The sequence below is a fragment of the Crinia signifera genome, chromosome 9, assembly GCF_055691185.1.
Source record: "Crinia signifera chromosome 9, ASM5569118v1, whole genome shotgun sequence".
Lineage (NCBI taxonomy): Eukaryota > Metazoa > Chordata > Amphibia > Anura > Myobatrachidae > Crinia > Crinia signifera.
In genome coordinates this window covers 147,223,873-147,250,238 of record NC_139225.1, presented here as the reverse complement: position 1 = coordinate 147,250,238, position 26,366 = coordinate 147,223,873, and the positions used below count along the sequence as shown (strand labels likewise).

At 49.4% G+C, this 26,366-nt stretch overlaps 1 protein-coding gene across 4 annotated transcripts; it reads right to left on the bottom strand.

Annotated features, from left to right (window-relative positions):
* Positions 1 to 983: 983 nt before the first annotated feature.
* On the bottom strand, positions 984 to 26,317 carry GPSM3 (G protein signaling modulator 3). Of its 4 annotated transcripts, none has more exons than XM_083160144.1 (5): positions 26,222 to 26,317; positions 9,688 to 9,905; positions 8,936 to 9,071; positions 3,994 to 4,295; positions 984 to 2,772 (listed from the first exon to the last, which is right to left on the bottom strand). In XM_083160144.1, exons 2-5 carry the CDS (start codon positions 9,772 to 9,774, stop codon positions 2,626 to 2,628), a joined length of 672 nt encoding a protein of 223 aa, XP_083016270.1. In that variant the 5' UTR covers positions 9,775 to 9,905; positions 26,222 to 26,317; the 3' UTR covers positions 984 to 2,625. The 4 variants fall into 4 exon arrangements, with proteins under 4 accessions (XP_083016270.1, XP_083016269.1, XP_083016271.1 ...); XM_083160143.1 differs by lacking the exon at positions 26,222 to 26,317 and adding an exon at positions 25,867 to 26,213; XM_083160145.1 differs by lacking the exon at positions 26,222 to 26,317 and adding an exon at positions 12,955 to 13,541.
* Positions 26,318 to 26,366: the final 49 nt, after the last annotated feature.

The following is a 26,366-nucleotide window of genomic DNA, read 5'->3' as shown; positions in this document are numbered from 1 at the left end:
TCTTCTGATGTAGATTTACTGGCTATGGCAGCCATTCTGAGTAACCCTGGGGCTACTCTGATGGGCGTGGCTGCCTCTTCGGACGCAGGCATTGGATCTGCGATGCTGGCAGTGGGCCTTTGTGTGCACAAGATGGCTGCTGCAGCATTAGTACATCCCCTCACAGCCGCTATTTCCCCCTTTATGTCCACAGTGTATGACTGCTCCCTGTCCTAAGGCTGCATCTTCCTCCTCTGTATGTACGCCAAAGACACATCTTCATTTTCCAAGTTTAACATTACCAGTGTCAGAAACATACATATATTTTACCTTACTATTTACTATAGGAAATATTATAGCATTGCAGGAAAAATCGCCCCAGTCTTCAGTTCTATTTACTAAGGGCCTTATTTTGGTTCATTCTTTCTGACAAAATCCTTCTTAGATGGACAAAACCATGTGCACTGCAGGGGGGGCAGATGTAACATGTGCAGAGAGAATTAGATTTGGGTGAGTAATTTTGTTTCTGTGCAGGGTAAATACTGACTGCTTTATTTTTACACTGCAATATAGATCTCACTTTGAAGTAAAACCCCACCCAAATCTAATTCTCTCTGCACAAGTAACACCTGCCCCACCTGCAGTGCACATGGTTTTGCCCATCTAAGAAGGATTTTGTCAGAAAGAATGAACCAAAATAAGGCCCTAAGTCTTGGAGAGAGATAAAGTGGATAGAGGTAATTAACAGCCAACCAGTTCCTAACTGTCAATTTTTAAACACTGTCGCCGCTGGCTTTTACTGTGTCGCCGCTAGCAGGGACGGTGCAAGGCACCAAAGCGCCCCAGGCAAGTCGGGGTGGGGGCGCCCCGGTGTCTGCCGCCCGGGTACCTGTCCTGCGGCGCTGTAAAGCTGGCGGCGGCAGCGGGGGGTCCCTGCAGTCAATAAGAAATAACGAGCGCTATCTGCCGGGCTATGCGGAAGCGTTAGTGTTTCCAAAACAGAAGCGCTTCCGCATAGCTCGGCGGATAGCGCTTGTTATTTCTTATTGACTGCTGGGACCCCCCGCTGCCGCCGCCGCCAGCTTTTACGCACATATACGCCGCAGGACAGGTACCCGGGCAGCAAGGGGGGGCGAAATACCGCCCTCCAGTGGCCGGCGCCCTAGGCAAATGCCTAGATTTGCCTAGTGGTGGCGCCGGCCCTGGCCGCTAGCCTTAACTCTGTGTCAGCACTGGCCTTTACTCTATGACGCCAGTGGCCTTTACTTTGCACTGCAACTGGCCTTTACTTTGTGATGCCCCAGGCCTTTACTTTGTGATGCCACTGGCCTTTACTTTGTGATGCCCCAGGCCTTTACTTTGTGATGCCACTGGCCTTTACTTTGTGATGCCCCAGGCCTTTACTTTGTGATGCCACTGGCCTTTACTTTGTGATGCCACTGGCCTTTACTTTGTGATGCCACTGGCCTTTACTTTGCGCTGTCACTGGCCTTAACTTTGTGCTGCCGCTGGCCTTTGCTTTGCGCTGCCGCTGGCCTTTCCTTTGTTCCGCCACTGGCCTTTACTTTGTGTCGCCGCTGGCCTTTACTTTGCGCTGCCGCTGGCCTTTACTTTGCGCTGCCACTGGCCTTTACTTTGCGCTGCCACTGGCCTTTACTTTGTGATGCCAATATCCAGAGGATCTAACCACAGTCTGATGCACCTTAAAACTTCATGAGTAATTGATCAGTCTTGGTCAGACAATGGTTTCCAGGCACATATCTGATATGATAATGGGATTCCGCCCGAAGACAACCGTGTTGGAATCACACAAGGCTTATACATACCTTGAATCCCAATGCATACACATGACATCATTATCTTGACAATGCAGAATTTATTACCGCTCTATCCGCAAGCCTTACCTAACAAACAATTGCATTATTTATAACAGATAAAATATGCTAAACTGTGCATCGTACAAATAAAAAGAGCTGGCGGATCACAGTCACAGTGCAGTGGGTCTAAGCTGGGTCATTTATGCCAGAACTGTGCAAAAATTAGGGCGATGAAGTCAAACAGCACATTTTTAATAAGAACAAAAGCACATACTGGGATATTCTGAGATAATCAACCTCCCAACACAGTAAATAGCTGTCCAACAGGGTCAGAGGTGGGAATGTGTTTTCAAGTGATGGACGGTTCTAATGAAGGGTGGTTTTTCAGCAATAAAAATACATTTAGGGTCACAGTTCAGTTGTGTGCACATTGCTTTGTGGCAGTGCGTTGAGACCATGAGAAGCGATAATACAGTCTCCTCTCTGGGTCTGTAGGAGATGAGCCCCAGAAGTTTAAATCTTCTCACAACGCCAATTTGCCCAGTGAGCACAGTTAATCGGCAAAAAACATCTTGGTTTAACGCAGCAAAAGAAAAATATTCTCCCCCACCTTGTCTTCAAAAAGCAAACAATATAAGTCCGCCTTCTCTCCCGGCTTCATATATGGTCCACCATCTACTTCCGAGGTAAGTTGATGGGTAGACAAACGAGAAATGGTTTCTGTCCTTTGTTTGTGGTGGCACCTTCACAGTAGATAGGCAGGAGACAGTAGAACTCACAATTATAGTTTGAACAAAAGGGTGGACCAAGCTCTTCACCCCATCTTTTCCTAGGAGCATGTGCCTCCTAGTGGGGCAGGCAGTTCCACTCTTTGTTCATCCAAACGATTTCCCTGGAGACGGAATAAGATCTCAAAAAGATCAGCGGCGGCTTGAGGTATCGGAGGAGAACTGCGCTGGTCATCCATTCGCTCAGCCTGGAAAGGAACAGTAGTTAGTAAGCATCAAAAGTACACCATACTGCACTGTCTCACTTCAAAAGGTTAGCTCAATTACCACCCGTAGAACCATCCTTGGTGTAGCCCACACTGGCAATACTCATGATTACGATGCACCAAATGCTTCACACACAATATTAATATACTGTAAGATGTTTCTCTTAACCAGACAACTTAGTACCTCTTTACTATCTAATTTCTTTTACATCGATTACAAGCATGGAAGAATTTCCATTAGAATTTTAAAATTGTGAGAAAAAGAATGTTTTTAGGATTTCGTTTTTCCCAGTGCTTGCATCATTGCAACTCAGGTGCTCCAGGAAGGGCCCCAGTGATATTACACATGGTGAGGCCATGTTGTTTTTCTTGTGTGGTGGTTCTGTAGTAGAGATATGCGGTTCAGTTCTCCAGAAATCTGATTAAACCTGAATTTTTGTATATCTGAACCGAACAAAACCTGATCCAGATCTCCTGAGGAGATCCAATTTATTTTTGGTTCGGATCTTACTATGGTTCAGAATTCCGATTTTAAATACAGATTTTGAGTTTTAGATTACAAAATTTAGATGATTTTAGCAGAAAATATTTATCGATTTGCAACCGAGTAAAAACTGAATCTTAACCAAAACACTTGAGGGTGGTTTTGCCAGAACCAAAACAGGATGATGAATTCAAATCAACACAGGGGGGAAAAAGGGATGAGAAATTGGCGTATTAACAGTGGATGCAAGGTGTACAGTGCAAACGCGCTCCCAAACCATGGGGACCATGTTCCACCCACACTTTACACAGCAGTTTCCTCTTCTGAGATATACAGTTGCAGCAGCCACAGAGAACTGCTCCACAGCTGATACTTCCTCTGTGCAGCTTTGTGGCTCCCTCTGTAGCTGCAACTCTCCTGGCAGCCATTTTGAAGGCATGTACTGATTGGAATTATTTTTATGAATACTGCTTATGGATACAAAATGGCTGCTGTGAGTATGTGACAGATACAATTTCATAGCATATAAAATAAATCTTAGCGAATATATAAGGATAGAACTGTCTAATTGTATTTATGGTGAATGTTTAAGGGTGCGGCACTGCCCATCACATTATGGCAGCCCTGCCCTCTGCTGTGTATTTTTGCCATTTACAATAGAGTGCCATGGGATGGAGAGCTACCCAAAATTCAGAAGAACAGCCAAGTACAACACTTACCTGATGCCCTAAGATGGTGGTGTACAGTTCCTCTTGGGCTGGAACCTTTATAGAGGGGGGCTTCTTCCTGCGGCTCCGACTGGCCCAAGACCCCCCTCTCCGACGCTGCAGTTCTGTGACAATTCCTTTTTCATCAGAGGGGAGAGAAAACTGGCGGTAGGAAGGCACCGAGAAGTGACGCTTGGGCGGGATGACCAGGTCAGGCAGCTCCGCCCTCTGCTCCTCCAGGCGCCTGGTCTGGGCTGTGGAGAGGAGCTCCAGGAACTCTTCAGTGTGAAGCGAGAGGACCGAGCCCGAGAGACCTGAGGGAAGATAGGGGAGCTCATTACACAAGCTTCAGGGGCCCCATACTGTGGGATTCATCAATAGTTGCCTTCTCTAAGTAGCCGGCAGGTTGTTGGAGATCTGCTTACTCTTGCATATAAAGTAATTAAAACTAATGAAACCACTGAGGCATGAAACATTAAGGTTTGTTTAAATTATGGGCTAAAAAAACACATAAAAAATAATGTCAAAAGCGGCACTTTGCTTCATTGACAGGAGCTGCTGTGATTGGATAGCAGATCCAGCGGCTGGATCGCGAGTGTGGCTGGGACAGTGCCTCGGGATTTTTGCATTTTTTGGGCAGACAGAAAGAACAAAGGCAAAGGCAAATTCCTTCTCAAATGGACAGAACCATGTGCACTGCAGGTGGAGCAAATGTAACTTGCGCAGAGAGAATTAGATTTGGGTGAATTATTTTGTTTCTGTGCAGGGAAAATACTGACTGCTTTATTTTTACACTGCAATATAGATCTCACTTTAAAGTAAAACCCCACCCAAATCTAACTCTCTCTGCATGTTACATCGACCCCACCTGCAGTGCACATGGTTTTGTCCATCTAAGAAGGAATTTGCCAGAAGGAGTGAACCAGAATAACCCCCATAATCCCGTGGCCTGTTGTGGTTTATCTGCAAGTATGAGCCAGTCAGGGGTGCAGCATTGGGGATCATTGGGGCACCTGCTTATTATTCTGATTGCTCCCAACTTGCCGTGACCTGGCCTGAGTTGTATAAAGCTTGTCCACCGCTGTCCACCGCTGTCCACTGCTTCCGGGCCCACACCTAGGGTCTTATTCTGGTTCATTCGCTCGGATGCTAATTCGGACCCTTGAGCGTGAACCAGATCCCGTCTTGCGAATGGTAGTACACAGGCCCACCATCTGCAAGGCACGTACGTTCACAACTGGAACGAAAGATTTTTAAAAATAAACATCAATTTGCAGCCTGCGGCGACTATCGAATGATTTGGAATGTGCACCCAGATCTAATGGTTGCTCTGAGCAACCTTAGATCTTCGTGCACATTCAGAAGGAAGTGGCCGGGCAGCTGACAGCCCCCCCCCCCCCCCCCCCCCCCACCATCGGCCCATTACCATGAGAACGCCCAGTGTTTTTATGGGAATGGCCATTAAACGCTGGGCGTTTCCATATGGTAATGGGCCGACCTGCGCATGTGCAGTAAAAGTATATGAGCCAGAGACTGAGGCCACAGCACCAGCGGTGGGTACGACTGTGTGCCTGTGGCCCCAGACCATGCGCACACACAGTCAGACTCAGCCACACATAGATGGTGCACAGTAGACGGCTGGGCCACGAGGGTCACTGAAAGGCCAGCTAGTACAGGCGGCGGGCGTACCGGGGCATGGAAGCTCTGGGGCCCTCCAAATCGCTGGGGCCCGTCACACCCGCCCTGAGTATAAGGTCCCTAATACTCAATCTACCATATATATATATATATATATATATATATATATATATATATATATATAGCCACATCATACAGTAAGCTACATTCGCCACAAGATGGCACTGTCGGCCACAAATAATCGTATTATACCTTCATAAACCACAGAAATGTAAATATGCAGAAATACTGTTATGACAGAGTAATTTTTTAGGTGCACTTTAAATAACAGCCCCTAATTGCTATATTTAGTATCACAAAAACAATTAGAAGGGAGGGAGACGCCTAAACTGCTCCCTGGGGACAATGTGGAAGTGAAAGGGCTTTTTCCCAGCACTGGTCAGTCCCTTCTGCCCAGGACAATGGCCATGGTTCCTCCTCAGCACTAACCTACTGGTAATGGGACAGAGCAGACACTGGACCTTATTCTGGTCTGTTCGCAGGCCAGTATGCGTTCGCACTAGCCCAATGTTTTGCATTGCGCATGCACATTACTCAGGCTTGCGTACCCTCCTGGAATAGCCGGGAGCCTCCCGAAAATTGGGTCCTCCTCCCGGCCCCCCGGGAAGGTGGGCAAGTCTCCCGCTTTCTGTTCATAGCCCCTGCTCCCCCCTTGCCCGCTGGTTTAATTACCGTAATTCGGGGGTCTGCAGTGAGGGGGCGGGGCTTAAATGACGCGACCACTGCATTTAAGCCCAGGCCTGCGAATCACGGAGTTTTCCAGCATGGGAGGGTGTGGCCAAGTGATGTCAGCCTTGACCCCGCCCCCCTGACTTATTGCCCCTCCTGGCTTCTCTCTGAGAGGTGAAATTTAAAGTAGGCAAGTATGGCATTACTGCGCATGTGCGTGCACTTGGTGCGTATGTCCATGACAACCAACCTGGTCGCCCATGTTTGCGGGCGGGGGGGGGGGGGGGAGCGGGCTGGCCCATTAGCATATATGAAGGCCCAGCGTTTCATGGGTGGTCCCATGATAGCGTCTGGTGTTCTCATTATAATGGAGCCATGACGGACATGCGGGGGGGCGGGCAGCTGACATCACCGGAGCAACCTTACATATGTGTGCACCTTCCACATCTTTCGCCGAAAGATGTGGGAGGGTCCCAGTGGCACTGTTATACTGTTTATATAAAACATCCATTCGCAGCCAGTGTGAACATACGCACCTTGCGAATGGTGGGTCGGCGCACTACCATTCGCAAGGCGGGATCTGTGTCACTCGCAAGGATGCGAATTCTCATCCGAGCGCATGAACCAGAATAACCCCCTTGTGTAACAGATGGATCCGCCTCCCCAGCGTGGTAGTATCATGGGAACAGTTACTTTATTGCTGTGATGTGTGATGATAACGCTCCTTTATCCAGTACTGTGTCTGTGGTTTTCAAATCAACCCCTATTATCCTGTAGATTATTTGCGCGGCTTGTCAGAAAGAGGAAGTAATCAGAGGCCTGAGCCCGAGCCTCTATACATGGCTGGTGTAAGGCGAGACGCGGTCAGTATGATTAGCAGACGTTCACAGTACCGACAAGCGTTGCCAGACAGTCACAATACCGACATGTTCTAAACGCCCACATTCATCATGCTGACACGGCCAAAAAGTTGACATGGTCAAAATGTCGACATTTAAAGTGTTGACATGTTTAAAAAAAAGTTGAAATGGTTTTATTTTTGGCATGTCTATGTCGACATAGCTGTCCGTGCAAAGGCTGCCAGTGATGGGGGCGGTAACTGTGCTTTCTCTGGGAATGGCCCAGAATACACAGGCCTTCCCCGGCCGTTGGGAGGTTGGACCAGTGATGTCACCGGCTGCCTCCTTCTCCTGGCGGCCAATGCGCAGAGTCGGTCCTGGCTTACTCAGCGCTGCGTCCAGAGGGGAAAACCATTGCATGGTGGGTGCTTGTGAATGGTTTCCCCCTCATGTGCATGGCTGCGATCGCATTTGTTTACCTGATTGCTGCGCTCTGGAAACACGCAGCCCAGAAATCAGGTCTGAATCGGGCCCATAGTCTGATTGTCGACAGGAAATCCACATGGACAATAGGTTAACATATAAAATGTTGACACCCACTAATGTTGATTTTTCACAGTGCACCCGATTTCATATAATATTAGCTCAGTCTCCAAAATGGCTGCCTTCACGGCCACGTAGCTGACAATAATGACATAATATCCAGATATCTGAGATAATATAATGATTCATACTATGCGCAGAAGCTGGCATGCAGTCTCCTAGATCCAGAGAGTAAAGCCTTTGTGTTACCTAGGACAATGCAAGCCAATTACTGAGACCTGTGAAACCTTTAAGATGTTGTTCACCCTCGTTTCTTTTCAAAGTCATACAAAATGAAGAAGCCCGTTCTGAATAACTTCTATTACTCTTGGCAGGTTTCGTTATTAGTTTGTCTCTAAAACCTTCCTCAACATGCCGGCCTACTTTCCTACCTTAAGGTGCATACACACTGGTCAATTTTTTTGACCAATTTCATCGAAAGACCTTACCCTTGAACCCAGTGTCCTGGCCGAAAGATGTTGCCGAAAGATATTGACGACAGACGAAAGACGAAAGATCTAGCTACAGTTTATAGGCTCTTTTTGAAAGCTATCCAAATTGAGCTGCATGCACAGTTGACGAACAACCTTGATGAACAACTGGCGGGTATGCGCATCATCATTCATCGTTCGTCGCAAACGCACTGAAAGATATTTTGACCAATTTTGTTCAAAAGGGCCGAAAGGAACGAAAATGGTCAAAAGAGTTGGGAAAAAAAATTGTACAGTGTGTATGCACCTTTACTCCTTGGGACCAAGGATCATCAAAATGGTTGGGGCTATTTCATTAAATCCAGCCCTCCTCGGGATAGCGGCAATGCCTCCCTGCCAAGTGTAGATGGGACTTGTGTATAGCATTTTATGGATGTCCACCAAGTGGTCTTGGAAGATTTGCCATAAAGTGAGGGGTCTCTACCTAATTCTGGAGTCTCCCAGACATTCCCAGAGGCTAGCCAACAACTGTGCATGGTTCGAGGATCTCCTCACAAGAATAACAGTGGAAGAACAGTGATCCAACAATATGGAATGGGACGTATGGCAAATCCATCTGTGTTCTAGCAAAGGGAACCTCAAAGTACACTTTGACCCTGATGGAGGACAGCTTGGAGAATGCAACTACAGGGTGCATTGATGGGTTAGGACGGAATCACTGATAGACCATCTCACCTCTCCTTTCACAGGATGGAGATGGAGGGGCGGATTTCCAGGCCCTTTCTCCCACCACACCGCCAGATGCTTTCGCATTATCCAAGAAAACACTCTCAAACTCTTCAGGTTCTATGGATCCGCGAGAAGACTGGTCCTGGCCAGAGAAGACAACACAAATCAATCCAGATGATCTTAGTCCAGAGGTTCCCAAATGTGATCCTCAAGGTACCCCTATTGTCCAGGTATTATCCATACTTTGCCACAGGTGACTTATACCCCTTTCACATCGCAACTAATTACCGGGTACAAGCCGGTTTGACCCGGTAACTAGTGCGATGTGAAAGGGGTTAGCGTGTCCCGTAAATGGGTAGCAACACTACAATACGAACCAGTAAAAAAGCAGAGTTCTTACCGGTTCATTGCTGGCGTTCACACTATTGAGGAGGCAGCGCTTGGAGCAGCGCCTTCGCCCCCGATGACGCGCCAACTCCCCGCCACTCCCCCTGATCACGGTTCGCTGTGGGGATGTTAACATCCCAAAATTCAGGTTCACGCCGGGAATGAACTGTTTCAAAGCCCCGGTGCGAACCTTTATTTTGCGATGTGAAAGCAGTATTAATTAGAACCTCAGTCATTTTAATGTAACCACGGAGCGAAGCCATGAATATACCTAAAACCTGAACCGTTGGGGTGCGTTGAAGACAGCGTTTGGGAACCTCTGCCTTAGTCCATGCTCACTCACGTTCTCCAGAGCAGCTCTGAGTACTCACCTGGGTTACTCTGTGCTGTGGTGAGTCACCTGGCATGAGGTCCGCTCCCCCGAGCTGGGGGTCTCCAAGGTCCTTGGTAGCACTCATACTCACACTCACGTCCTGTAACTCTTATCTACATAAGTTTTCCTCTTAGTCCTCAAACGTTTCTGCAGGTGCTGATCTTCTTCCCTTTGTTCCTCTTCCTTCCTGTCTTCTCTCAGACGGAAACTGACAATCTATAGAGAAAGAAGTGAAAGATATGAGCTGTCAGGCTGACGTCTGTGGTCCCGGCTTACCTTAAACCTCCACATTTCTCTGCCAGTTGTAATTAAAGCCTGTTTTGATAACGTCACAAACTAAATGATGCCGTTGTCTTCTTGGACCTGACATTTCTGTATAATCAGTTACCAAGACCATCTGTGGCACGTGACTCATTGTGACATTGCTCCATGTTTGATTGCACAGACCCTGACTACACACAGGCCCATTGTATACACTGTACTGTCAGGCAAACTGAAAGAACATCATTGTCATGTATTATCAGTCACATTGCACAGATCCCACTGCCGGCTACAATGCACAGAGCACATGGCACGGGACAGTTTACACATTCTCTGTTACCAGCCACGTTACTAGGACAGTATTGCCAACCAAAGACATTACCAACTGTCATTGCAAGGACAGAATTGCCAACCACAGACATTACAAACCTCCATTGTATGGACACCATTGCTAACAAAAAACAGTATGAACCCCCATTGCAAGGACAGAATTGCCAAACACAGACATTACAAACCTCCATTGTAAGGACAGAATTGCCAACCACAGACAATACCAACCCCCACTGTGTGGACAGCACTGCCAACCATAGACATTACCAACCCCCACTGCATGGACAGCAGTGCCAACCACAGACATTACCAACCACCACTGCATGGACAGCAGTGCCAACCACAGACATTACCAATCACCACTGCAAGGACAGCAGTGCCAACCACAGACATTACCATCCCCCATTGCACAGACAGCACTGCCAACCACAGACATTACTATCCCCATTGCATGGACAGCACTGCCAACCACAGACATTACCAACCCCAATTGTATGGACAGCACTGCCAACCACAGACATTACTAACCCCCACTGCACGGACAACGCTGCCAACCACAGACATTATCATCACCCATTGCACGGACAACATTGCCAACAACAGACATTACCATCCACCATTGCACGGACAGCACTGCCAACCACAGACATTACCATCCACCATTGCACGGACAGCACTGCCAACCACAGACACTACCATCCACCATTGCACGGACAGCACTGCCAACCACAGACACTACCATCCACCATTGCACGGACAGCACTGCCAACCACAGACACTACCATCCACCATTGCACAGACAGCACTGCCAACCACAGACACTACCATCCACCATTGCACAGACAGCACTGCCAACCACAGACACTACCATCCACCATTGCACAGACAGCACTGCCAACCACAGACACTACCATCCACCATTGCACAGACAGCACTGCCAACCACAGACACTACCATCCCCCATTGCACGGACAGCACTGCCAACCACAGACATTACCATCCCCCATTGCACAGACAGCACTGCCAACCACAGACACTACCATCCACCATTGCACGGACAGCACTGCTAATCATGTTGCATAGAGCCCATTGTCATCTTCCACAAACACCTCTGCACAGATTCAAAGAGCAGCTGAATGTGTGTGATTAATGGATTAATGCACATGTAAAGCCTATAGCAACCAATCAGATTGTACTTATCATTTATCTAGTACCTGCTAGAAGATAAAATATTTGGTTGCTATCGGCAACATTTCCACCTTGTAAATATAGCAATAAGTTTCCAGGTTGTACTTGTACACTAATGTCTTTTACAAAACCACGTTTAGATGACATTGCATTTACAAATGCTGATGTGGGGATATTTAGGTGTCATGGCGACCAATTGTTTTGCAATAAACATATTTATAAATATTTGTTTAATTCATACGCTAGAGACATTTCCTGACCTGAGGTGTCAGTATATGGGGCGGAAGTCACTGTGGGAGGGTCTGGACCTTGCGTGAAGAGTAATGCAGCGTTAGTGGTGGTGGTGGGGGGGGGGGGGGCTGTATATGCTTCTATATTACATTGGAATCCAATAAGTACAATTGGCTTTAAGATTGGATAGAGAAGAAAGCAATAAATTCATGTATTAACCAATCAGCTTTGTTGTTTTTCAGATGGGGTTTGCAAAATGACAGTTAAGCACTGATTGGTAGTGCTGTTGAGCTGCTGGCCAAGCCCCCAGCCCCTTTGTCTCTCTGAATAGATGCTGTGCGCGTGGCAGGGGGGACTCCCAACTGCCCCCCATCGTGGGACACTGCCGGCCCTGGGCAGGACCATCCCTATAAAAACAGGACAGTTCCATGAAAATTGGGACAGTTGGCAGGTATGCCCCTGTGCTCAGCCGTAATCAAGCTAGATAGAAACATAGAATTTGATGGCAGATAAGAACCATTTGGCCCATCTAGTCTGCCCCTTTTTTATCCTTCAGGTAATGTCAACCCTTTTTGATCCTTATTTCTTTGTAAGGATATTCATATGCCTATCCCAAGCATGTTTAAATTGTTCTACTGTCTTAGCCTCTACCACCTCGGACTGGATGCTATTCCACTTATCCACTACCCTTTCTGTGAAGTAATTTAGATGTAGTCTATGAGACAGCACTGGCTTCATTGTGACTGGCAGTGACTTGAAGCACAGCCTGCCAGTCCCCGGCAGTAAGGCAGTCCCATTAGAGGTTGTACCCTCCCGTCCAGGACTGCCAGCCGAGCTGCTATAGGCAGAGAGCTGGCTTCTTGTAGGAAGCCACTCCTTGCCTTGCTGTGCAGCCCAATGTAGCTTCTATGGGCTGCAGCTGATGCAGTCCATAGAAGCCGGGGGTATGTGCATGTGAAGTACCATCACCAACACTGCGCATACGCCGGTCCCGACACCTATCTTCTCAAGGACCATAGACGATGGTAGGGACTGGGAACAGCTTAGATAGGCGGCGGAGACATGGGTGGGCAGTGTGGGGTGGGGACTACAATGCCCAGGTTATCAGCATTGAATAGCAGGGGTGGGCTACGATGGCGCGATTCAGCGAGAATTGCATCAGTGGATTCCCCAGACCTTTCATTTTCAAGTACTGCTGCGGGGAAGTCTGGGGGGGGGGGGGGGGGGGCTGGGAGGGTGATGGCGGGAGACTCACCTTCCCATCTGATTTTTTGGGAGCATAAGCAAGTATGTATTTGAGTCCATGTATAAGTGATCGCTTTTGTCTACGCTGCCCATAGGTGCGCACAAGGCGTGGTCTGACACCCTACCAGGTGGCGGCGGCTGGACATGGCCTGTAAGCAGGTCACTGTCATGTACACACGTATGTACTCTCTGAAGGGGTTAATGGGACTGGAGTGTACAATATCTGACGATCGCCGGCTCCACTCAGCCAGATGGACGCTTCCGTCACGCTGACAATTGTGTGTGGGTGAGTGACAGCTGGTTGGCTGCAGTCTGTGATGGGAGTGGGGGCCACGGTGACAAATATTTAGCTGGGTAGCGGTAACAGAAGCCCCCGCACTGTACTACGTCTCCAGGAGTAATAAGCGAATGACGGCGTTAGGGTTCCCGGGTTCACCCGCGTAACGTTCATACCCGGACAGGTCATAGGGCAGTCCGAGCATGACTCATCTCATCTCACGGGGAGATTTACCAAACCGCGCAGAGAGATAAAGGGCCCAATTCAGACTTGTACACACAGGACCGAATTTGGTCCCATCCCCAATGGTGGGGGTCTGAGCATGTGCAAACCCCTGGAGCTGGACTTCGGCGAGTTTTTCACTTGCCAGGCAGGGAGGAGCTGGCGCTAGGGTCAGCCCAGTGTTACGGTGGGCGTGCCCATGCAAACGCTGGACGGGCACCTGTATAGTATAGTATAGGCTTCTTTACTACAGAGGAGAAATCATTCGATGCTGAGTGACCATCGAATGTCCTTTGTCCTCTGTGCAGACGCATGCGAGCGGAGTGCAGGGAGTCTGGCGACGGGGGTGGGGGCATGCATTTGGCAGGGCGGTATTTCCCTGTGAATATACGCAGCCTAGCAAGCAGGACTTAATTACCCCAAATTACCAAACAATCAGCTCCTGTCATTTTTCAAACGCTGCCTGTAACATGTCAGTTAGGGGCTGATTTGGCTGGTACTTTATCTCTCTCCAAGCTTTGATAAATCTCCCATTCTGGTTTGTCACTAACATTTGTATAGGAGTGGACTCGGCACGTATAAGTCACCTAGGTGATTCATCGCGCAATACGGGCGCTCTGCACACTGTCGTAATGAGCTCCGCCCCCATAACCTGGAAACACCTTTATTGCGTGAAATATGGTTACTATTATGGGTGGGTGCATTAGTACCATGGGTGGGGGAGTGGTGGGTGCAGGAGGGTGTCCGGTGGTGCTGTGGGTATGGGAGGGTTGGGTGCGGGTGTGCTGCGGGTGATGGATAACCCCATGTTGACCTTTTGACTGTCGACCTAGACACTGTCGAACTAATGACCTGTCAAACTAATGACCTGTCGACCTAGAACCATGTCAAGCTTTTCCTATGTCGACCTAGACCCATGTCGACCTTTTCCCATGTCGACCTAATGGTGTCGACCATCATGCTGTAGACCAAATGACCGCATCCCGTGCTGCAGGTGGTGCTCACTTACTTTATCACTTGCAAGTCTCTGAGTGATGCTTTTTTGCCTGATGAGAGATTGGGGAGGGGCGATCTCGGCAAGTTCTGCGCTGATAGGCTACCCGGTCTGTCACTCTATGACTCCGCCCAGCGTTATACACACAGTCACAGAGTGACAGATCTGGGCTATCATATAGGAGATTACATTATATTTGATCATTCATTGAGAAAAACTTAGTTCCCATCGCACTCATGCTTTCACCCAGAGGCGTAACTCTTGGAGGCAATGGAGTCATCTGCCACCGGGCTCCTGCTCCCAAGGGGGCACCTCTCCTCCCCTGAAAGTTTGAATCAGTTAATTGAAAGTCATCAATATTGCCTCTGTGGCTGTCTCCTCCTTCTAGCAGGACCATAGATGTCACACTCTCTTTATTTTAAACATAATATACATACATGCATACATACACACACATATATTTATATAAGGTGGCGGCGGTGGTGGTGGTGGTGGTGGGGGGGGGAGGGGGGGCACTATTTATCTTGCCTCTGGGCAACTGGAACCAACTTACGGTTTTACCTTCCCCCGAGAGTGAGTTTTATAAAATCTATGCAGTAGGTTGAATGAATGCACATCAACAAGAGAACGAGGCACAGGGGCGGATATTTGGTCATTAGGTCATACTGTTAAGGTCGACATACCTTGAGTCGACACATGAAAATGTCGACATGCCTAAGGTCGACAGGGTCAAAAGGTCAAAGCAAGCATTAGACTGATATTGGGAAGGTCAACAGTCAAAAGGTCAACATCCGTTTTTCCGGTGTTACTTTGCCGGCATGTGCCGACAGGCGGTATGTAATGCCCTAGCGTCCACTAGGGCGGGGTGGGAGAACATAATAGTGTGCCGAGCGTAGCGAGCCATGTGAGGGGTGCATTTTAACTGTGTCCATGTCGACTGTGTCGACATTGGGGACATAAAAAACATGAAAAACTCATGTCGACCTAATGGTTGTGTCAAGCCTTTGATCTTAAGCATGTTAACCTTTTTCATGTGTCGACATAAGGCCTGTCAACCTTCAGAGGTCGACCCAGTGTATGTCCACCTTAATTTGGGCGACCTAATTACCCATACAACAGGAGCATTGGGTACAGGGACAGCCCGCAGACCACTAGCCATGGAGAGTCACAGGGAGAGATGTACTAAGCCTTGGAAAGTAATAAAATGGAGAGTGATAAACCACCAGCCAATAAGCACTTGTCATTTCCACACATTGTCTGCGGCATGTCAGTTAGGAGCTGATTGGCTGGAGCTTTATCACTCCATTTAATCATTTTTTAAGCTTAGTACATATGACATATAAAGTAGATAGAGATAAACGACCAAAAGCCTGTAACACAGCATTTAGGAGCTGCTTGGTTGGTACAGTGGCCCTTATTCAGATCTGATCGCAGTAAAAATTTGTTTTTAAAATGGGCAAAGCCATGTGCACTGCAGGTGGGGCAGATGTAACGTGTGCAGAGAGAGTTAGATTTGTGTGAGTTATTTTGTTTCTGTGCAGGGTAAATACCGGCTTCATTATTTTTACACTGCAATTTAGATTTCAGTTTCAACATACCCCACCCAAATTTAACTCTCTCTGCACATGTTACATCTGCCCCACCTGCAGTGCACATGGTTTTGCCCATTTTCAGAACAAATTTGTAATGCGATCAGATCTGAAAAAGGGCCAGTATTTTGATGTTTAGTGCAGCACACAGTAGCTCTCTATCTCCTGCAGTAACACTGACAGCTCCACTATCTGGGAGCGCAGCACACAGTAGCTCTCTATCTCTCGCAGTAACACTGACAGCTCCACTATCTGGGAGCGCAGCACACAGTAGCTCTCTATCTCTCGCAGTAACACTGACAGCTCCACTATCTGGGAGCGCAGCACACAGTAGCTCTCTATCTCATTCTCTCCCAGTAACACTGACAGCTCCGCTATCTGGGAGTGCAGCACACAGTAGCTCTCTATCTCTCCCAGTAACACTGACAGCTCTGCTATCTGGGAGTGCAGCACACAGTAGCTCTCTATCTCTCGCAGTAACACTGACAGCTCCACTATCTGGGAGCGCAGCACACAGTAGCTCTCTATCTCTCGCAGTAACACTGACAGCTGCACTATCTGGGAGTGCAGCACACAGTAGCTCTCTATCTCTTGCAGTAACACAGACAGCTCCACTATCTGGGAGCGCAGCACACAGTAGCTCTCTATCTCTCGCAGTAACACCGACAGCTCCACTATCTGGGAGTGCAGCACACAGTAGCTCTCTATCTCTCGCAGTAACACCGACAGCTCCACTATCTGGGAGCGCAGCACACAGTAGCTCTCTATCTCTCGCAGTAACACCGACTGCTGCACTATCTGGGAGCGCAGCACACAGTAGCTCTCTATCTCTCGCAGTAACACAGACCGCTGCACTATCTGGGAGCGCAGCACACAGTAGCTCTCTATCTCTCGCAGTAACACAGACAGCTGCACTATCTGGGAGTGCAGCACACAGTAGCTCTCTATCTCTCGCAGTAACACTGACAGCTCCACTATCTGGGAGTGCAGCACACAGTAGCTCTCTATCTATTGCAGTAACACTGACAGCTCCACTATCTGGGAGTGCAGCACACAGTAGCTCTCTATCTCTCGCAGTAACACTGACAGCTCCACTATCTAGGAGTGCAGCACACAGTAGCTCTCTATCTCTCCCAGTAACACTGACAGCTCCACTATCTGGGAGTGCAGCACACAGTAGCTCTCTATCTCTCGCAGTAACACTGACAGCTCTACTATCTAGGAGCGCAGCACACAGTAGCTCTCTATCTCCTGCAGTAACACAGACAACTGCACTATCTGGAAGTGCAGCACACAGTAGCTCTCTATCTCTCGCAGTAACACAGACAGCTGCACTATCTGGGAGTGCAGCACACAGTAGCTCTCTATGTCCTGCAGTAACACTGACAGCTCCACTATCTGGGAACGCAGCACACAGTAGCTCTCTATCTCTCGCAGCAACACTGACAGCTGCACTATCTGGGAGCACAGCACACAGTAGCTCTCTATCTCCTGCAGTAACACTGATAGCTGCACTATCTGGGAGCGCAGCACACAGTAGCTCTCTATCTCATTCTCTCCCAGTAACACTGACAGCTCCGCTATCTGGGAGTGCAGCACACAGTAGCTCTCTATCTCTCCCAGTAACACTGACAGCTCCGCTATCTGGGAGTGCAGCACACAGTAGCTCTCTATCTCTCCCAGTAACACTGACAGCTCCACTATCTGGGAGTGCAGCACACAGTAGCTCTCTATCTCTCGCAGTAACACTGACAGCTCCACTATCTAGGAGTGCAGCACACAGTAGCTCTCTATCTCTCCTAGTAACACTGACAGCTCCACTATCTGGGAGTGCAGCACACAGTAGCTCTCTATCTCTCGCAGTAACACTGACAGCTCTAATATCTAGGAGCGCAGCACACAGTAGCTCTCTATCTCCTGCAGTAACACAGACAACTGCACTATCTGGAAGTGCAGCACACAGTAGCTCTCTATCTCTCGCAGTAACACAGACAGCTGCACTATCTGGGAGTGCAGCACACAGTAGCTCTCTATGTCCTGCAGTAACACTGACAGCTCTACTATCTGGGAACGCAGCACACAGTAGCTCTCTATCTCTCGCAGCAACACTGACAGCTGCACTATCTGGGAGCACAGCACACAGTAGCTCTCTATCTCCTGCAGTAACACTGATAGCTGCACTATCTGGGAGCGCAGCACACAGTAGCTCTCTATCTCATTCTCTCCCAGTAACACTGACAGCTCCGCTATCTGGGAGTGCAGCACACAGTAGCTCTCTATCTCTCCCAGTAACACTGACAGCTCTGCTATCTGGGAGTGCAGCACACAGTAGCTCTCTATCTCTCCCAGTAACACTGACAGCTCCACTATCTGGGAGTGCAGCACACAGTAGCTCTCTATCTCTCGCAGTAACACTGACAGCTGCACTATCTGGGAGCGCAGCACACAGAAGCTCTCTATCTATCGCAGCAACACTGACAGCTGCACTATCTGGGAGAACATCACATAGTAGCTCTCTATCTCCTGCAGTAACACTGACAGCTCCACTATCTGGAAACGCAGCACACAGTAGCTCTCTATCTCTCGCAGCAACACTGACAGCTGCACTATCTGGGAGTGCAACACACAGTAGTTCTCTATCTCCTACAGTAACACTGATAGCTGCACTATCTGGGAGCGCAGCACAGAGTAGCTCTCTATCTCTCCCAGTAACACTGACAGCTCCGCTATCTGGGAGTGCAGCACACAGTAGCTCTCTATCTCTCCCAGTAACACTGACAGCTCCACTATCTGGGAGTGCAGCACACAGTAGCTCTCTATCTCTCGCAGTAACACTGACAGCTCTACTATCTAGGAGCGCAGCACACAGTAGCTCTCTATCTCCTGCAGTAACACTGACAGCTCCACTATCTGGAAACGCAGCACACAGTAGCTCTCTATCTCTCGCAGCAACACTGACAGCTGCACTATCTGGGAGTGCAACACACAGTAGTTCTCTATCTCCTACAGTAACACTGATAGCTGCACTATCTGGGAGCGCAGCACAGAGTAGCTCTCTATCTCTCCCAGTAACACTGACAGCTCCGCTATCTGGGAGTGCAGCACACAGTAGCTCTCTATCTGTCACAGTAACACTGACAGCTGCACTATCTAGGAGTGCAGCATACAGTAACTCTCTATCTCCAGCAGTAACACTGACAGCTGCACTATCTGGGAGCGCAGCACACAGTACCTCTCTTTCTCTCGCAGTAACACTGACAGCTCCACTATCTGGGAGCCCAGCACACAGTAGCTCTCTATCTCTCGCAGTAACACTGACAGCTCCACTATCTGGGAGCCCAGCACACAGTAGCTCTCTATCTCTCGCAGTAACACTGACAGCTCCACTATCTGGCAGCGCAGCACACAGTAGCTCTCTATCTCCTGCAGTAACACAGACAACTGCACTATCTGGGAGTGCAGCTCTCTATCTCTCGCAGTAACACCAACAGCTGCACTATCTGGGAGAGCAGCACACAGTAGCTATCTATCTCTCGCAGCAACACTGACAGCTGCACTATCTGGGAGCGCAGCACACAGTAGCTCTCTATCTCTCGCAGTAACACTGACAGCTCCACTATCTGGGAGCGCAGCACACAGTAGCTCTATCTCTCCCAGTAACACTGACAGCTCCACTATCTGGGAGTGCAGCACACAGTGGCTCTCTATCTCTCACAGTAACACTGACAGCACCACTATCTGGGAGTGCAGCATACAGTAGCTCTCTATCTCTCCCAGTAACACTGACAGCTCCACTATCTGGGAGTGCAGCACACAGTAGCTCTCTATCTATTGCAGTAACACTGACAGCTCCACTATCTGGGGGTGCAGCACACAGTAGCTCTCTATCTCTCGCAGTAACACTGACAGCTCTACTATCTAGGAGCGCAGCACACAGTAGCTCTCTATCTCCTGCAGTAACACAGACAGCTGCACTATCTGGGAGAGCAGCACACAGTAGCTCTCTATCTCTCGCAGTAACACTGACAGCTCCACTATCTGAGAGGGCAGCACACAGTAGCTCTCTATCTCTCCCAGTAACACCGACTGCTGCACTATCTGGGAGTGCAGCACACAGTAGCTCTCTATCTCTCGCAGTAACACTGACAGCTCCACTATCTGGGAGTGCAGCACACAGTATCTCTCTATCTCTCGCAGTAACACCGACAGCTCCACTATCTGGGAGTGCAGCACACAGTAGCTCTCTATCTCTCGCAGTAACACTGACAGCTCCACTATCTGGGAGTGCAGTACACAGTAGCTCTCTATCTCTCCCAGTAACACTGACAGCTCCGCTATCTGGGAGTGCAGCACACAGTAGCTCTCTATCTCTCCCATTAACACTGACAGCTCCACTATCTGGGAGTGCAGCACACAGTAGCTCTCTATCTCTCGCAGTAACACTGACAGCTGCACTATCTGGGAGCGCAGCACACAGTAGCTCCCTATCTATCGCAGCAACACTGACAGCTGCACTATCTGCGAGAACATCACATAGTAGCTCTCTATCTCCTGCAGTAACACTGACAGCTCCACTATCTGGAAACGCAGCACACAGTAGCTCTCTATCTCTCGCAGCAACACTGACAGCTGCACTATCTGGGAGTGCAACACACAGTAGTTCTCTATCTCCTACAGTAACACTGATAGCTGCACTATCTGGGAGCGCAGCACAGAGTAGCTCTCTATCTCTCCCAGTAACACTGACAGCTCCGCTATCTGGGAGTGCAGCACACAGTAGCTCTCTATCTGTCACAGTAACACTGACAGCTGCACTATCTAGGAGTGCAGCATACAGTAGCTCTCTATCTCCAGCAGTAACACTGACAGCTGCACTATCTGGGAGCGCAGCACACAGTACCTCTCTTTCTCTCGCAGTAACACTGACAGCTCCACTATCTGGGAGCCCAGCACACAGTAGCTCTCTATCTCTCGCAGTAACACTGACAGCTCCACTATCTGGGAGCCCAGCACACAGTAGCTCTCTATCTCTCGCAGTAACACTGACAGCTCCACTATCTGGGAGTGCAGCACACAGTATCTCTCTATCTCTCGCAGTAACACCGACAGCTCCACTATCTGGGAGTGCAGCACACAGTAGCTCTCTATCTCTCGCAGTAACACTGACAGCTCCACTATCTGGGAGTGCAGTACACAGTAGCTCTCTATCTCTCCCAGTAACACTGACAGCTCCGCTATCTGGGAGTGCAGCACACAGTAGCTCTCTATCTCTCCCATTAACACTGACAGCTCCACTATCTGGGAGTGCAGCACACAGTAGCTCTCTATCTCTCGCAGTAACACTGACAGCTGCACTATCTGGGAGCGCAGCACACAGTAGCTCCCTATCTATCACAGCAACACTGACAGCTGCACTATCTGCGAGAACATCACATAGTAGCTCTCTATCTCCTGCAGTAACACTGACAGCTCCACTATCTGGAAACGCAGCACACAGTAGCTCTCTATCTCTCGCAGCAACACTGACAGCTGCACTATCTGGGAGTGCAACACACAGTAGTTCTCTATCTCCTACAGTAACACTGATAGCTGCACTATCTGGGAGCGCAGCACAGAGTAGCTCTCTATCTCTCCCAGTAACACTGACAGCTCCGCTATCTGGGAGTGCAGCACACAGTAGCTCTCTATCTGTCACAGTAACACTGACAGCTGCACTATCTAGGAGTGCAGCATACAGTAGCTCTCTATCTCCAGCAGTAACACTGACAGCTGCACTATCTGGGAGCGCAGCACACAGTACCTCTCTTTCTCTCGCAGTAACACTGACAGCTCCACTATCTGGGAGCCCAGCACACAGTAGCTCTCTATCTCTCGCAGTAACACTGACAGCTCCACTATCTGGGAGCCCAGCACACAGTAGCTCTCTATCTCTCGCAGTAACACTGACAGCTCCACTATCTGGCAGCGCAGCACACAGTAGCTCTCTATCTCCTGCAGTAACACAGACAACTGCACTATCTGGGAGTGCAGCTCTCTATCTCTCGCAGTAACACCAACAGCTGCACTATCTGGGAGCGCAGCACACAGTAGCATTCTATCTCTCGCAGCAACACTGACAGCTGCACTATCTGGGAGCGCAGCACACAGTAGCTCTCTATCTCTCGCAGTAACACTGACAGCTCCGCTATCTGGGAGCGCAGCACACAGTAGCTCTATCTCTCCCAGTAACACTGACAGCTCCACTATCTGGGAGTGCAGCACACAGTAGCTCTCTATCTCTCCCAGTAACACTGACAGCTCCACTATCTGGGAGTGCAGCACACAGTAGCTCTCTATCTATTTCAGTAACACTGACAGCTCCACTATCTGGGTGTGCAGCACACAGTAGCTCTCTATCTCTCGCAGTAACACTGACAGCTCTACTATCTAGGAGCACAGCACACAGTAGCTCTCTGTCTCCTGCAGTAACACAGACAGCTGCACTATCTGGGAGTGCAGCCCACAGTAGCTCTCTATCTCTCGCAGTAACACTGACAGCTCCACTATCTGAGAGGGCAGCACACAGTAGCTCTCTATCTCTCCCAGTAACACCGACTGCTGCACTATCTGGGAGTGCAGCACACAGTAGCTCTCTATCTCTCGCAGTAACACTGACAGCTCCACTATCTGGGAGTGCAGCACACAGTATCTCTCTATCTCTCGCAGTAACACCGACAGCTCCACTATCTGGGAGTGCAGCACACAGTAGCTCTCTATCTCTCGCAGTAACACTGACAGCTCCACTATCTGGGAGTGCAGTACACAGTAGCTCTCTATCTCTCCCAGTAACACTGACAGCTCCACTATCTGGGAGTGCAGCACACAGTAGCTCTCTATCTCTCGCAGTAACACCGACAGCTCCACTATCTGGGAGTGCAGCACACAGTAGCTCTCTATCTCTCGCAGTAACACAGACAGCTGCACTATCTGGGAGTGCAGCACACAGTAGCTCTCTATCTCTCGCAGTAACACTGACAGCTCCACTATCTGGGAGCGCAGCACACAGTAGCTCTCTATCTCTCGCAGTAACACTGACAGCTCCACTATCTGGGAGGGCAGCACACAGTAGCTCTCTATCTCTCGCAGTAACACAGACAGCTGCACTATCTGGGAGTGCAGCACACAGTAGCTCTCTATCTCTCGCAGTAACACTGACAGCTCCACTATCTGGGAGCGCAGCACACAGTAGCTCTCTATCTCTCGCAGTAACACTGACAGCTCCACTATCTGGCAGCGCAGCACACAGTAGCTCTCTATCTCCTGCAGTAACACAGACAACTGCACTATCTGGGAGTGCAGCTCTCTATCTCTCGCAGTAACACCAACAGCTGCACTATCTGGGAGCGCAGCACACAGTAGCATTCTATCTCTCGCAGCAACACTGACAGCTGCACTATCTGGGAGCGCAGCACACAGTAGCTCTCTATCTCTCGCAGTAACACTGACAGCTCCGCTATCTGGGAGCGCAGCACACAGTAGCTCTATCTCTCCCAGTAACACTGACAGCTCCACTATCTGGGAGTGCAGCACACAGTAGCTCTCTATCTCTCCCAGTAACACTGACAGCTCCACTATCTGGGAGTGCAGCACACAGTAGCTCTCTATCTATTGCAGTAACACTGACAGCTCCACTATCTGGGGGTGCAGCACACAGTAGCTCTCTATCTCTCGCAGTAACACTGACAGCTCTACTATCTAGGAGCACAGCACACAGTAGCTCTCTATCTCCTGCAGTAACACAGACAGCTGCACTATCTGGGAGTGCAGCACACAGTAGCTCTCTATCTCTCGCAGTAACACTGACAGCTCCACTATCTGAGAGGGCAGCACACAGTAGCTCTCTATCTCTCCCAGTAACATCGACTGCTGCACTATCTGGGAGTGCAGCACACAGTAGCTCTCTATCTCTCGCAGTAACACTGACAGCTCCACTATCTGGGAGCCCAGCACACAGTATCTCTCTATCTCTCGCAGTAACACCGACAGCTCCACTATCTGGGAGTGCAGCACACAGTAGCTCTCTATCTCTCGCAGTAACACTGACAGCTCCACTATCTGGGAGTGCAGTACACAGTAGCTCTCTATCTCTCCCAGTAACACTGACAGCTCCACTATCTGGGAGTGCAGCACACAGTAGCTCTCTATCTCTCGCAGTAACACCGACAGCTCCACTATCTGGGAGTGCAGCACACAGTAGCTCTCTATCTCTCGCAGTAACACAGACAGCTGCACTATCTGGGAGTGCAGCACACAGTAGCTCTCTATCTCTCGCAGTAACACTGACAGCTCCACTATCTGGGAGCGCAGCACACAGTAGCTCTCTATCTCTCGCAGTAACACTGACAGCTCCACTATCTGGGAGGGCAGCACACAGTAGCTCTCTATCTCTCGCAGTAACACAGACAGCTGCACTATCTGGGAGTGCAGCACACAGTAGCTCTCTATCTCTCGCAGTAACACTGAAAGCTCCACTATCTGAGAGGGCAGCACACAGTAGCTCTCTATCTCTCCCAGTAACACCGACTGCTGCACTATCTGGGAGTGCAGCACACAGTAGCTCTCTATCTCTCGCAGTAACACTGACAGCTCCACTATCTGGGAGTGCAGCACACAGTATCTCTCTATCTCTTGCAGTAACACCGACAGCTCCACTATCTGGGATCGCAGCACACAGTAGCTCTCTATCTCTTGCAGTAACACTGACAGCTCCACTATCTGGGAGTGCAGCACACAGTAGCTCTCTATCTCTCGCAGTAACACTGACAGCTCCACTATCTGGGAGTGCAGCACACAGTAGCTCTCTATCTCTGGCAGTAACACTGACAGCTCCACTATCTGGGAGGGCAGCACACAGTAGCTCTCTATCTCTCGCAGTAACACTGACAGCTCCACTATCTGGGAGCGCAGCACACAGTAGCTCTCTATCTCTCGCAGTAACACTGACAGCTCCACTATCTGGCAGCGCAGCACACAGTAGCTCTCTATCTCTCGCAGTAACACCGACAGCTCCACTATCTGGGAGCGCAGCACACAGTAGCTTTCTATCTCTCGCAGTAACACTGACAGCTCCACTATCTGGCAGCGCAGCACACAGTAGCTCTCTATCTCTCGCAGTAACACTGACAGCTCCACTATCTGGGAGCGCAGCACACAGTAGCTCTCTTTCTCTCGCAGTAACACCAACAGCTCCACTATCTGGCAGCGCAGCACACAGTAGCTCTCTATCTCTCGCAGTAACACCGACAGCTCCACTATCTGGGAGCGCAGCACACAGTAGCTCTCTATCTCTCGCAGTAACACCGACAGCTCCACTATCTGGGAGCGCAGCACACAGTAGCTCTCTATCTCTCGCAGTAACACCGACAGCTCCACTATCTGGCAGTGCAGCACACAGTAGCTCTCTATCTCTCGCAGTAACACTGACAGCTCCACTATCTGGGAGCGCAGCACACAGTAGCTCTCTATCTCTCCCAGTAACACCGACAGCTCCACTATGTGGGAGCGCAGCACACAGTAGCTCTCTATCTCTCGCAGTAACACCGACAGCTCCACTATCTGGCAGCGCAGCACACAGTAGCTCTCTATCTCTCGCAGTAACACCGACAGCTCCACTATCTGGGAGCGCAGCACACAGTAGCTTTCTATCTCTCGCAGTAACACCGACAGCTCCACTATCTGGGAGCGCAGCACACAGTAGCTCTCTATCTCTCGCAGTAACACAGACAGCTGCACTATCTGGCAGCGCAGCACACAGTAGCTCTCTATCTGTCACAGTAAACAGTATATATTTAGTAAGCTCACCTCCTTCTCTGCATCGCCCTGGCCAGGAGCAGTCTCCCTCTCTGTCTCTTTCACTTACAAAGCAGTCACTTCCCCTCAACGCCTCTTCTTCCGTTCATTCTCTTCCTCTTTTCTTCCTCTCTTCCTCTCTCTGCGACTCATTCCCCCTATGTCATTAGTCTTCCCTCTGCCCGGCAATCATCCGTCCATTACCCCTGTAAATACTATGGCTGCAGCTCTTTGTGCCCCCTATGTTAATACATAAATGCCCCCCTTTTATGTGTCCCCCCACTTCTGACATCTCCCCATCGCCTCTCAAATCATATTTAAACTCAGTCGGACGCTGGGGACCCTGTGCTCTGGCGCTGTCACTCACTGTGTCTGAGCGGTCTCTTGTCACCGACTGTCAGGCTGTCTCCGCTCTGAGGTTTTCTAGAGGTTGTCTGCCCTTTACACAGCACCAGCCACTTCCTGCGTCGCCTGTACTACACAATAGGTGTGTGAACATGTCTGTGTGTTTG

Bases quoted from the DNA above. Each gene is read 5' to 3' on its own strand.
- GPSM3 (XM_083160144.1), bottom strand. From the start codon at position 9,774: ATGAGTGCTACCAAGGACCTTGGAGACCCCCAGCTCGGGGGAGCGGAC. The intron at 9,072-9,687 runs GTGAGTACTCAG...TTCTCTGGCCAG, and splicing joins CACAGCACAGAGTAACCCAG to GACCAGTCTTCTCGCGGATC. The intron at 4,296-8,935 runs GTGAGATGGTCT...ATCTTCCCTCAG, and splicing joins TCCATCCTGTGAAAGGAGAG to GTCTCTCGGGCTCGGTCCTC.